Source organism: Primulina eburnea, chromosome 8 (assembly GCF_022965805.1).
Source record: "Primulina eburnea isolate SZY01 chromosome 8, ASM2296580v1, whole genome shotgun sequence".
Classification (NCBI taxonomy): Eukaryota; Viridiplantae; Streptophyta; class Magnoliopsida; order Lamiales; family Gesneriaceae; genus Primulina; species Primulina eburnea.
This window is the reverse complement of record NC_133108.1, coordinates 38,887,603-38,902,413: the sequence shown is the minus strand read 5'-3', so window position 1 is coordinate 38,902,413 and position 14,811 is coordinate 38,887,603. Positions and strand designations below refer to the sequence as shown.

General features: G+C 32.0%; 1 protein-coding gene across 1 annotated transcript; it reads right to left on the bottom strand.

Moving 5' to 3' along the window:
* Nucleotides 1–636: 636 nt before the first annotated feature.
* On the bottom strand, nucleotides 637–5,385 carry LOC140839623 (strigolactone esterase D14-like). The gene is made up of 3 exons (XM_073206457.1): nucleotides 5,078–5,385; nucleotides 4,736–4,906; nucleotides 637–1,221 (listed from the first exon to the last, which is right to left on the bottom strand). Exons 1-3 carry the CDS (start codon nucleotides 5,284–5,286, stop codon nucleotides 792–794), a joined length of 810 nt encoding a protein of 269 aa, XP_073062558.1. The 5' UTR covers nucleotides 5,287–5,385; the 3' UTR covers nucleotides 637–791.
* Between the last annotated feature and the right edge of the window lie 9,426 nt (nucleotides 5,386–14,811).

Genomic DNA, 14,811 nt, shown 5'->3' with positions numbered 1-14,811 from the left:
TTCGAAGAGAGAGCTGTAAGGTCTCAAACCAGATAACTTGTACTCCTTTCTGCACAAGTTGAGTCCCCATGATGTGTTAGTCTGTGCCTATTATGAATTGTGAAAGCAGTTGAAATATAATTAAAAGGACTCGAATAAAGAAATATACTATTCGGCAAATCTTGGATAAAGTTGAGCCAAAAGATCGCGATTCAAGATAAATTCGTGACAAAGTGGTCTCTTTAGGATCTACTCCAGAGTGGTGCCTCGCCGTTGAGAGCGTCTGTTGTCTCTGTAGCTTTCGATTTCTTATTTTTCATTGTATACACTAGGGGTGTGTTTGGTTGAGTGGATTAAATAAGGATAGATTAATAGTCAAATATTTATCGTTAAAATTTTAAGTTGTTTTAATAATCATTTTGACCCGGTTTAAGATCCAATTTTATGGATAAGTATTTGATTAATAAAATTGGATATTGAATCGGGTCAAAATGATTATTAAAACATCTTAAAATTTTAACGATAAATATTTGACTATTAATCTATCCTTATTTAATCCACTCAACCAAACACACCCCTAGATACTAATGCTTAGTAAAAAAATAAAAAGGCGATACTCTCAAGCCATTCAACTATAGTGCTCCTTCAAAAACCATATACACAATCAATGGTTTCCAATAAGCAAACGCACTCTGCATTCATATATATGTTACAATAGCATACCAGAACAACTTAAAACCTGAAACAAAATCAAGAAACGAGAAACAGAACACTAGTACCTTAGAGACTACGAACATAAGACATCATGATAATCAAAAATCCATGATCCTATCGAACACCTCGAGGAACTCGAGGGGCGCGGTGAGTTGAGGGAAATGACCGTCCGTGTCGATGATATGTACCTCGTGTTTTCCCTTAATTTTACTGTTCATGAACTCGGTGACCGAGTTTGGAACGACGATGTCGTTTCTTGTTTGGATGATGTCACATGGAACGATCACTTTGTCAAGGATATCCCTGTAATCACCTAAGAAGACAGTCTTGGCCAAAGGCAATGCAACTTCAGGTCTCATCCTTTTCAGACAGTGTTCAAATTTTTGCGTGGAAAGAGGATCAGTTGAATCCACCACAAGAGAAGCAAAACTTGTAGTCCATTTCTCATAGTTGTGCTCAATGTTGAAGAAGATTTGGTCAATCTCCGACATTTCGAAGCCGCCTTCGTAGTCTTCAAGGTTTGCCAATCTGTATTAGATTTATCGACATTAAAATGAATCGATTAGCTCAATTGAATTTGTTGGTGGGAATGATCAAAATACGATGTTATATATTAATTGTTGTTATATTGGAACTTGGACTCAACTCAACTCTAAAAGCTAGCTCAAGCGGGGAGGATTGTCTAAGACCATATATACAACTCCCAGGTAATTTATCCAACCGATGTGGGAGAACTAACTACACCCTTTTTACGCCTAAGAATGAACATCTGGAATGTGGAGTTTACAAATGACCCAATTATGAGCAGAACGGGTGGCTTAATTATAGACAGTTCAACACATAACGATGGAACATGAGTAACATTATCTGTTTTTTTTTCCGATTTTATAAATAGTTCGTTTTCCGTATTAAGCACAAATGATATATTAGACATCAACTCACTAACATAGTGTATTGCAACGTAATTTACGTGGGAGAAAATTATTTTTTTGATTATTTTGTTAATTTTGGATCATTTTACTTTTAATTTAAGAATTTTTTGATCTAATTGTTGATGTGATGTCAAAAATAATATATGACTTTAGTATATATGGCTTTTATATTTTTGTCAAACGTAATCCATCACATCTTATGTTAAATTCTCGGAAAAATACCAAATTTATAAACATACAATTCGTTTGACACCTTAACTTATAAGAAATATTGTTTGATTGAAAGGTTTATATATGTAGATTAAACTTGTAACTTTTGGATTGCTAAAATTTCGAGAATTTGTGGAGACCAAAATAAAAATCAATTATTCGTTAAACATTGACTTTTCACGCACTTCAAAATTGGCTGCATGCTTTTATATCAACAATGAAAGGAAAGGAACGTTCAACTTTTCAAAATTTATTGATTTGACGTTGAAGTGCATCTGAAAACTAGACGTATTGGGGCCATTTTTCAATACATAATTAAAACTAGTTTTTTGGGGTTATTGAAAAAGTTAATTAAAAAGTTTATCACATGGTTTATATAATTTTATAATTTGGATTTGTTTCTGTAATCTATATTTTGAAAATCAATCTTCCTACCTAATATATATCACAATGCCTAAAAAGATGATTGTTGGGTTAAGTGTGCATGAATGAGAGTAGTATTAGATGAACAACCTTCTAAAAAGTTCTCATGCGTCAAGCGGAGCTGCTGACGTTGCGCCGCTTGATCTATTGGTTAGATGAGCCATAAAAGAGTGACACTAGATCTTAAAAAATAATATTATTTCTATTGAGGACAACGTCAACGGTAGGAAATTGATAAGACTGATCTCCAAGAGATATGAAACAACACCAGCAGATAGACATACACATCCTCGGACTAATGGCCCTAACAAACATACCCATTAGTACTCAAATAGGTGCACCCTATGCTGCCACAAGTATAAAGAAATAAGTTGCATGTTGATTAATAACTGTAGGTTTAGGGCTAGGGGTAAGCTTTTGATCCTTATAATAACGATGTTATAGCAAAATGATAAGGCAGAATATAAGATAATAATGTAAGCCATAATCGTCAAAATTATTATAAGATTTATAAGTTTTGAAAAAAAAAGCTTAAATAATTATTCAAATTAGTTATCAAAATCTCTTATTATTATTTATTAAGGCTGAGTAGGTTAGAGTAACTTCCTTGGTCTGTTTTTAAAAAATCTAAAATACCCTTCACCCCCACTCTCTATATATATTAATAAAGTGTTAAAAAATAAAAACAAGTCACATGTAGTTTAGTGGATAAAGCCTATGTTTCTTAATCATGAGGTTGTAGGTTCAATTTTTGCTTGGGTCTTTTTATTCTTTTTTAATTTATTTTTAGTTCATATATCAAAATTATAATGTAGCCACTCATTATTTCTATAAAAATATTTTGATCCTCATTTAAATATAAATCAAATAAATTATAAAAACATATTGTACAAGCACGCAACGCGTGCGTCGTTGTACTAGTATTTTATAAAACATCTCACCTAAAGTCTTCTTCAGTCGCCCTAAAACAGTAGAACTTCATAACCAGCGCTGCTTTTTTTTTTTAAAAAAAGAAAGACAAACAAAAACAAAAAAACCAATCCCAAGAACAATCAACTTTTATGTATTCTTAATCTATTTAATTTACCTCATGCTTTTCTGAATTTCATGCAGATTACTTATATTTTGAGTTAGATCCATTTTGTTTGAGAAAAAGAAATCGTATATTGAGACCGAGCTTATAGTCCGGTGATCTTACCCCGCCAGATTAGCTGGCTCATCTCCCCGGGTTCAATAATCCCCTCTCTCCGCGTGTGTTGTAATAAAAAAAAGAAAAATAAATCGTATATTAAGAGAGATTAAGTATACTAATATAAAGTAAAAAGTCAAAGTATTCAAATTATACACCATTAATAGACGAGAATTATTTTCCTTACAACTCCAATTACAAAGAACGGTCAATAAGATCAAAAGATGTTAGGTTGTTATTGGATTGACTTGTTTGAAATGAATGATTTTGAATTTATTTTTATTATTAAATAATTTAAAAAAAAGTGAATTTGCTTTTGAATCTTCAAAATCAAACTTAATTTTGCATCTATTTTCTATCAGAAAATTAAATTATGTGTTTGTACTTCTTGATGAACGAAAAAAACTTATGCACTCATTGGATCCACGTGCTTTTTCTCGGATGAAAATCGAAACAAAATATTAAAAATATGACACAAATATATGATATTTGACTACGAGTTGTTTCAGATCTGATACTATATATGATTAGTAGGTATTCAAACATGTATAACAATTATTATTATTAATGACATATTTGTCTTTTCGGATTAAAATTGATACAAAATATTAAAAATATGGTATTAATATATGATATTTGAGTACCAACTGTTTCAAATTTAATAAAAATATATGATTTTTGAGTATTCATACATGTGTATCAAATTTGATATTAATAAATTTGTTCCAATTTTATACTTGAAACCTTATCTTTTGTATCAGATCTAAAACATTCGATGCTCAAATTTATATTATTACCATATTTTCAAATTTATACTGATTTTCATTTGTGAAAAACATGTGGGCTCAGATAGTGCATATATATATATTTTTTTGTAGATCAAATAACACAAACACATTTTTATCTTCTATTTATTTACAATTTTACATTATAATTATATTAATCACAATTGATTTCAAATGATTCCAATATACTTATGAAATCAAATATAGCGTAAATAAGTATGAATATGGATTTGAATTTCTCTCGTTTAGGTAATCTAAAGAATGAAAATACATTTAAATCCATATATTTCAAATGTAATTTAGATGTTTTTTTTGTGAACAGGCAGGCTTGGGTTCAAAGTTCAGTATAGCAAAAACCTTTTCACCGAAATGAAATAAAAATATTAGAATAACACACATATATACATGAAATATATGTATTTATTTTTAAAAAATGGATGAATTAATAATATATAATAAAGTGAATTAATAATATATAATAAAGTAGTTTTAATAAACTCAACCTGGGGGTAGCTCCAACGAGTAGCAGCCTTTGGAAAAGGTCGGGCCTTTTAATCGAAGCAATGCACCCAACCATACCAGACATGGAGTGTCCAATGAATACTGTTGTTTTCAACTCCATTTCATCAACCAAACCAATCAAGTCATCTGCAAAATCATCGTAACTACCATACCTGCAGCAAACATGTATCCTCTTAAAATTTAGTTTCAAACACTGAAAAATATTCAGTAATGAATGCGATATTTTGAAATTCAGCAGAAACCTTTTTGGTAATACTTTTGTAGTTGAGTAAAACAGTGAAAATGAGAAGTAAAAATGGTATTCAAAAGGGATTTTGGCCTACCTAATGGAGTCGTAGAGGTTTGGATCCTTGGCAGCACCTGAGAAGCACCAATCGAAAACAAGAACTCGGTAGTTTTGAGCTAAGTGTGGCAATATTTTGTCCCAGACAGAGTGGTCGGCTCCGTAGCCATGCGCTAGAACTACAGTGTGCTCGCCGGAACCCACCATTTTGGCGTTCATTGCTGTGGGCAGATACTCTTGGATCACCATTTTCCTTTGGTTTTCGTAGAGGCTGAGACCAAGATGATATTATTAACTATATGCTTCTCTAGCTCTCTTTGCGTGTGACCTAAATTTAAGTATAAAAAGTCTTACAGCGTCGGATTCACTTTATATAGAAAGGAAAAAAAAAAAAAAAAAATTATCATGTGGTAGGAAAGGATAATGATGTCCTGGAAAGGTCTTTGGACTCGGGCAGGAAAGAGGAACAAAGTAAGACTAGATTTCGAGTTGCTCGCGGAAAACTGAGTAGAGATCGGGTAGAAGTTAACCAGTGATCATCTTGTCCGACCAGGGTTCACGTCACCCTACCAGGGTCATCTCGCCCGACCAAGTTCATCTCCCCCAACCATGGTTCAAGTCACCGACCAAGTTCATCTCAACCGACCAGAGTTCATCTTCCTCGACCATGGTTCAGGTCACCCAAACAGGGTGATCTCGACCCACCAGAGTTCATCTTCCTCGACCAGGGTTCAGGTCACTAGACCAAAGTCATCTCGCCCGACCAGAGTTCATGTAACCCAACCATAGTTCATCTCGCCTGATCAGGGTTCAGGTCAAGCGACCAGGGTTCATCTTCCCCAACCACGGTTCATCTCACTTATTCACCACCAAAGATCATTCCAGATTGGGTTCCTTCCCACTTGGGCCGATCGCAAGGAGATGGGCCCGCCAATATGGGTCACCATACCTCAAAATTATTAGCTTGACAATCAGTGCTCATAACAAGACAAGAACAATATAGGTCGTCATCCCTACTGATAAAGGACAGGGCATGGGCAATTATCAGAGGACAGGGCATGGACAGCCGTCAGAGGATAGGGCGTCGGCCGCGAGCATATATTTAATAAAAAACAATGTCCATGCACCATAATCGATGTCATCTTCTATCCTATAAATATTTAGGTTTACTCATTCATTTGGGAAATGAGAAATTGCATCCTACTGCATTTAATAAATTCTCTCACTGCTTAATGAACCGTGTCCTAACTTGAGCGTTGAAGTGGCCACGTCAGAAATCCTTTCGGTGCCCACTAACATTTTCTTGTTGAGTGTGCAGATCGCCTGACCCGAGCTGATCCTATTAAGCCAAGTCACTCGGGCTCATCTCACCAGACCAGGCCAGGCCACCCGGACTCATCCCATCAGGCCAGGACATCGGGCTCGTCCCATCAAGCCAGTCTCATCTCATCAAGTCAAAATATTTAATAAAAAAGTACACATCTCTGTTCGGTAGATTGCTCACCCAACTCACACAATCTACCCGGGGCGTCAACATTGGTGTCGTCTGTGAAAAATTCAATTTATAAACATAGATACGGTTTCCATTCAAAAATAAGTCCGACCAGCTCAGCACTCAGATTTTATCTAAGGATTTTCATCTAGGCTCGAATTTCGGCAGCTATTTCCGAGAGACTTGAGGTCGTGGCACCATATTTTAAGCTCGGGATACATGAGACCCCAATATTATATCTTAAGCCCCTGAGACATGAGGCCCCGACACTTATTCTAAGCCCGGGAGACATGAGCCCCTAACATCTTATATATCTTAAGCCCGAGAGGCATGAGGCTCTTACACTTTATCTAAGCCAGGGAAACATAAGGCTCCGACACTTTATTCTAAGTCTGGGAAGCATCAGGGCATGGTTACTTTTGAACACTTGGAAAATTTTACAATGTTTTGAAGCTACTTAGCCCGACTAACTAGCGAAAATTCAAAAAAGAAAGGATTGAGCTAGAAAATGAATATTTTCATCAATAGATGAACAAGTATAATAGAGGGGTAGAGGCCAAGAGCCGCATCATCATCAAAGAAAGAATCAATGGTCTTGTCCAGATTGCAGAAGTCTTCCATGTCCGCAGGGTAGATGCCATCCTCTTCAAATTTTTCTTTTTATTTTTAGGAGCCGATCTGAAAACAAGAATTAACTATCTTTTTGGCGGAGTCAAAGCATAAATATTTGGAACAACGTGTATGACTCTATTTCGACTATTTAAAAAGGGAGTGATGATGCATTGGAAAGACCTGGGTTATCTCTGGACTCGGGTAGGAAGATGACCAAAGCAGAACCACGCTGGAAATCATTACGTTGCCCACTGACATTTTCTTGTTGAGTGTGCTGATTGTCTAACCCTAGCCCATCCCACCGGGCCAGACCAGGCCCATCCCACCAGACCAGACCAGGCAATCCTGGCTCATCCCATTAGATCAGATCATCTGGGATCGTCTCACCAAGCCAGGCCACCCTGGCTCATCCCAGCAGACCAGACTCATCCCATTAGGCCAGGCCACTCGGAATTGTCCAATCAAGCAACGCCAGAGTCATCTCATCAAATCAAAAATCATCACATGGAAGGACACATATATGTCCGGCAGATTGACCACACAACTCACTCAATCTACCTGAGCATCATCAAATAAGTAATTTAGTCACTTTTCCGTGAAAATTACATTTTTATATCGGTGTACCAAACGTGATGCCTCACATATGGATGACAATTCCACCTTATTAAAAAGGATACGAGTGGAGATGGATTTCGATAATGAATTGGTGTCTGGTATGCAGCCAGACGAGCGTTATGAGTTGCTTAGCTTGGACCAGCCGCGGCTAGACATCAATGCGGGATGTAATGTAACAAAGAAAGTGGTCAGTATTGAGGTTGTCTAAAGGAACTTCAAATGGAAGGTTTTGGGAGCCAAAGAGAAAACTATCATGTGCACGCGATCGGTGGTTGTAGCATAACTAGAAGTCATTCGCTTTGGGACGGACTTCTGTAAAATCCATGGTTTCTCAAGCATATGCATTTTTTCAAATTCTCATTTCGCGGTTCAATCCGCCGCTAATCGTGTAGAGGTCTTAAACTTCGAAGGAAATAACATTTTTGAGTTTCAATCAATTATGAAACCTCCAATTTTCTGATCAATTCAACACATGAAAAGATCGACAAATGAAGTAGCTCATCAGCCGTGAAAGGTCTTAAGTCTAATATTAGTTTTGAGTGGGTTAATTGTGATGTACCTTTATTGCTAGCTACTATTTAACTCGTGACCTCGATTGATAAGTTTAGTGGATAAATTAAAAAAGGTTATTGTATATTTTTTATTTTTCATAATATTATTGGTAAAGTTACATTAGTAGTCCGATATTTTGTATTTTTTCTATTTTAGTTTATCTTCATTAGATTGTTGATGCGGTGTGGAAAAATTTTGACATTTTGTCGGATATTGTTATTGTGTCCAATGTCAAGCCACACTCTGATTAAAATAGAATTAAAATTGATTTTTTTTTGCAAATTATTATATTAAGATTATGAATTTACTGATAAAATGATAAAAAAAAAAAATAACGTAGAAATTATATGACGTAAGATATTAACTTTCCTTGCTTTTTTCTGTTTTGTATGTCTTGATATCTGTCTACAACTAATATTGTTTAATGGATTTATATTGTGGTAATTCTTTTTCAATCACATAAAATAAAATTTATTAATTTGACGTATAGTCTGATAAATTTAATACAAAAACTCATATAAAATCATGGTACAAATTAATTTTATTATGTAAATCTCTTACTCAATCCATGATACCAAGGTCCACAAAGATTGAGTTTGACTTTGCGTAATTTACAGGTAAACTTAGGTATGCATGATTTTAACATTTTCATGATTGCTTTTAAATTTTAAATGTGAAAATGAGAAATTATATAATATTATTCGAATTATTATATTTTCTTTTTATGGATTGATTGGATCACTACCACAAATTGTGGATTTTTTTTTTAAAAAAAAAACTCAGAATTCTGGAAAGTTTTTAAAAGAAATTCAACTCTGTCTCTGTCTATCGTACAAACAAATTAAGACATTACGTGTGTGAACAAAAATACCTTTTCTAAGTTTTAAAAAAGCACCTCTTTATTTTTAATAAAACATTATAACTAGCTGAAATCGCATGTAATCTATTTTATAGATTCTCTATTAACATCTCAATTCAAGGTTATTCATAATATATTTGAATAGTGTGTATATAATTCATTTTAATTTTTCTTTTTTGTTTGCATATGGGACAAGGTAACACACTCACTTCTCATTCAGAACTCGACATCTTCGTCACGACCTGATCTCTCGATCTATATTGCTAAGAATCTAGAGATGACTTCTATATGTCCAAAATGTGTCGCTAGTCATGTAGCATTTTTGTCCGTAAATTCAAAAAGTGACTCTCACACACATAATAATTTGTCCTCAACACTTATTTTATAGTGTTTCGATGAAATATAACTATATTCTAGTCGGTTTAAGATATATCTCGCTAACGTTATGTTATTTTTTACATTAAGTTAGTTTTAAAGAAAAACTACGGACAAAATATTTATTAAACATGCTCCAAATTAAATAATATTGCAAATGTTAACTATTCGAAACATATTCCACCTAAAATCATTCCCAAAATATAAAATTGGTGAATTTTTTTCTAGTTTACAGGGATCAACTAAAAATATAGACAACTTAATATTGATTGAACAATATGTAGTGCAAGGAAAAAACGAACACAAAAATTTTTTATGCGATCATCTCACGGGTATATTTTATAAAACGAAAATCCGATCAGACACAACAAATGAAAAATACTGTATTTATGTAAAAAAATATTGCTTTTCGTTACATATATAGACATTATCGACTCGTCTCAGTGACGTAGATCTATGAACTGTCTCACAAAAAACATACATAAAAAATAATAGTTCCGTGATCGAATTGTGACTTAGACAAACTTGGTGAATTGATAAACTAATTATTAATTTTGAAATAAACTTAAGTCAAATAATTTTTTTTTTCTGCCAACCTAATAAATTAAAAGTAGTCGAAGTCTGCTGCTCAAAATAGAATGGATTAATTGAATGTAATTGGAGCCACTGACTTTTATAAGTCGATACACGCAATGATGTACAAGCAGTTAGTAGTTAGCCTCATTTATTTCTCCTTACCTTTTTAAATTTATAATGTTAAAACCTAAATGTGACACAATTGTAAAATATTTAATATTATAAAGTTGGGATTACTAAAAAATAGAAGAAATTAATTTTATGTACTTATAATTAAATATTTTGTAATACAATTGACGATTTAATAATTAAAAACATTATATATGTTTCAAAACTTTTGTGAGGCAGTCTTATGAATCAATCTTATATATATATATATATATAAATATATATATATATATATCTTATTTAGGTTACTTATGAAAAATATTAATTTTTATGTCAAAAATATTATTTATTATTGTAAATATATCTATGGTTGATCCGTTTCATAAGGCGTATATTTTATCAACACAAAAGTTTATGTGAGATAGTTTCCTGAATCAATTTTATGAGACATATCTCTTATTTAGGTCAACCATAAAAAAATATTAGTTTTTATGTCAAAAATATTATTTAGTTCTTTAAATATGATTAGTGATACCGTCTCATAAGATACTTACTTTTTTTTTCAATTACAAGTATTTTTTACTCTCGAACGAGCATCTTTTTATTTGTTTCCTTAACAACAAGAAGAAATCCCATTTTGTATAAGCGGAAACAAAATAAGAAAATATAATTACTTCCATGAATAAATATTTTGTAAGACGATCTCATGGTTCTATTGCTCCAAAAGGTGAAATCGCTCACCTTAGGCGCCCCTCACCCCCGGTCCGACAGGATCGTGAGATGAGGTAAATCATGGTGACTCAGCCAACCAGCAGCAGCTAGACCTTATGCTATGCCGGTTCTCATGGTTCTATAACCGTGAGATGAGTTGATCATATCCATAACTAATCGTGAATAATAATATTTTTAGTATAAAAGTAATATTTTTAATTAGTAAAGTCGGGTCGAAAATTCGTCTCATAAAACAATAGTGATACTGTATTACGTGAGTTTTTGTATACTTTCAAATACTCTGGAAAAATTATTTCTAAAAAATTAAAGCTAAAAACACCTTAGAAAAAATCATTACTACTAAGTTCTTATCCAAATTAAACTATAAATTTGGGTCTTATTACCCATGTATGATAGGGACATTACATACAAGTATATATCTCAATTCAATCTCTGTTTACGTGTGATCATTCCATTTAATAGACGACAAAAAATACAACTGCACAAGAAAATAGTTTTAGACAAATTTTACAGATTAACAATAGAATTGATCACGTTATCCACCCAAATAAATTATTATAAAAATAGAAAATCTTATCTATAATATATATATATATATATATATATATATATATATATATATATATATATATATATATATATATATATAGAGAGAGAGAGAGAGAGAGTATCTTCTCCAAAAAGGCATGAAATAGATAAATTAATGGGACATGCAGACAGATCTAAGGTGGAGCCTAAAGTGGTACCACATGCACATATAATCAACTATTGTTTGTTCATATTTTTGGAGTTTTTTACTCCTTTAAATTTATTTATGATTGAATAATAGGTCTTTTGTGAGACGGTCTCACGAATATTTATCTGTGAGACGAGTTAACCTTATCGATATTCACAATAAAAAATAATAATCTTAACATAAAAAGTAATAAATTTTCATGGATTACCCAAATAAGATATATGTCTCACAAAATACGACCTGTGAGATCGTCTCACACAAGTTTTTGTCTTGTTCGAATATATAATTCGACTAAAATTGACAAATGAATAGTATTGTGGTTTTTTAAAAGTACACAAAAACTCATGTGAGACGGTTTTACATATCAATTTTGTTAAATAAATCTCTTACTCGACCCGAATAATGAACAAATATAATTTTTTTGTAAAAAAATATGATGAATAAAGATTTACTCAAGAAAATCTCATCGTAAACTCTTGTTCTTTTTTTTTTTTTTCCAATTTTATAATTTATTTAAACAAAATTGAAATAGCTATTGCTGGAATCAATATATTATATTCGATTTGATTTTTGTATTTTATTTTGTTTTAGTTAGATGCCAAAAAGGTTCCTTTTGTCGTAAAGGCATTGATTGGGGCAGTTGGGAACAGATACAATGAACAGCTTTTTTCCGTGGGGGCCTACCATGTTAATCAGAGGACAAAACAATGTTCATGATTGCCTAGAAAAGCAAAATTTGGCATGCGCATCTCTACCTTTTCTTTATTTAATTATTTATTTATTTAATTTTTTGGGTTTTTGTTTGGGAGTATGAATGGCAATCGAGCAAGTTTAAATACGATTCGGATTAAAAAAATTGTTTGGGACGAGTTAGTTTAATCGAAAATTGTTTGGGACGAGTTAGACCCGATTAAACGGATCTACAAACAAGTTCGATATGAGTCTGGAGATTTAATGGATCCGCTTGAGGCTTACATCATCATTATATGTTTATATATATATTGTCGTTCTTATTTGAGAGACGAAGTGGTTATCAAGTGGAAGGATTTTTTTCTGTATCATCAAATCTTTAGGACATATCCGATCATGTGCTACTTCAACGTTAGAAGCAAAAATTGTGTAGGAAAGTCACTCAAATCCAACGCTGTTCTTTAAGTTAGATTGGGGTGGTGCTACAGTGTTTCACCATATTGGGTGTAGCTAGCACTAAACATGTTTTATTAATTTTTAAAAAATAATAATTTCATATAATTTTATAGTAAATGAATTAAAAATATGGTTAGTAGATTAACAATAAATTATTTTTAATTTTACGGTGTTATGCATTAGAAAATTTCATATTATAATTATTTAATAAATATATAAATAATATAATTATATTTTGTATATTAAATTCAAGTTTAAATTTAATATATATGAATTTGAACAAATTTATATGTTATATAATTTAACTGTTATAAATAAAAATGCTAAGAATATTCTAAATATATTTGTTAAGGCAAATTTATATATAAGTTTTGATGATCTCAAACTAAACTAATCTAATTCGATTTATATTAATGTAGATTATTAAACGGCCGAATTAAACAAGACTACAAATACGATGATCAAGTTACGATGTTACCAACTACCCTGAACAGACAGATCGAGCTATTCAACTATTTCGACCTGATAGAGTTTCTTCATTAGCACGACTTTAACCAAGCTGTTCAAACTTAACAGATCAACTTGAATACCAGTATGTCAATATTCTCCGAAGACAGACAGTCTATCTATGAGTTTATAATATAGTTGTCAGCAAAAATAAAAAAACGAAGATCTGTTGGTTACTCATTTCAGCTAGTGTCCAAGGAATTTGAATTGGTTGACATTATATTTGACAAAACAATAAGGATGCGTGTCAATATGTGCATAAATGTCGGCTACCCAGTACATCTGTGAGTACTCGATATATTTATTGCCGTTGGGGACCAATACATCTATACTATATTATTAAGTTTGAGATTTTATAATAACTAAATTTTGATATCATAGTATTCTTTAATAATTATATATATTAATGAAGTGTTAAAACTTCAATGTGAGTCACATATAATCCAGCGGATAGAGTTTTTGTTTCTTAAACATCAAGTTGCAGGTTCAGTTCCTATTTGATTTTTTTAATTTTTTTTTTCTATTTATTTTCTTAATTCATATATCAAAATTGTAGTAGTCCCTCACTATGTCTTATAATTACATTTTGATTCTCATTTAAATATAAACTAAATGAATTATAAAAAATATCGCGCACTTTGTATTCTGAATTATCCTTTACACACGAACATTGTTGTATTGTGAGAATCAATTGTAATTATCAAAAACATGTTTTTGAATATATCAAGTTGAAGAAAAGAGTGTTGATAGTTCATTTCATTAGAGTTGTAGAACCGAACTGAAGTAGTTTGTACAAGTTATTGTACTGATAAAATCTTATAGTAGTATCATTATGAAACAAAAAGAAAGGGAGACGTAAAAGATTAACATTCGAACTTCCATAAACAACTCGTTGCTTCTTTATTTACTAATATTTATTTGTGATGTTAAACTTTGATTTGTGCTGATAAGTCAGCCGATGATAACTGAGCAGTTGTTTTTATATTATACTCATTAAGTCATCTGAGCAATTTACATACTCGGGACTTATTTCTGATAGTTCAAATTACTGAGTATGAATAAAATATTGACTTGAGCTATTAACACAATTTAAGCTTAATATTATTTGACATAGTTTGCATAATAGTTCATTCACTCTCCCATTAAACTATTATCTTCGATCCTTATAATCTTCTTTTTAGACTTGAGTTTAGAGCTAATGAGTTGGAGAAGAGTTTCTGTTTTTTGTAAAAATTATATTATTTTGAAATTAGTGATGCACTAAAATAGAGTAATGAGGTAGTTTTAAGTTTATGTTTTGATCGATTAATCATTTGATTAGTCTAGTGACATGATGGATAAACATTAAATGACAGTAATATACCACAATTTCCATTGATATGGTTTCACTCGGCAAAAAGTATATGAATTTGAAATCACTTCAATTTTATTATCAAATAAGTCTCATTGATTGCAAGGAGTACA

Bases quoted from the DNA above. Each gene is read 5' to 3' on its own strand.
- LOC140839623 (XM_073206457.1), bottom strand. From the start codon at position 5,286: ATGGTGATCCAAGAGTATCTGCCCACAGCAATGAACGCCAAAATGGTG. The intron at 4,907-5,077 runs GTAGGCCAAAAT...TGTTTGCTGCAG, and splicing joins AACCTCTACGACTCCATTAG to GTATGGTAGTTACGATGATT. The intron at 1,222-4,735 runs GTTGAGTTTATT...AATCTAATACAG, and splicing joins CTCGTTGGAGCTACCCCCAG to ATTGGCAAACCTTGAAGACT.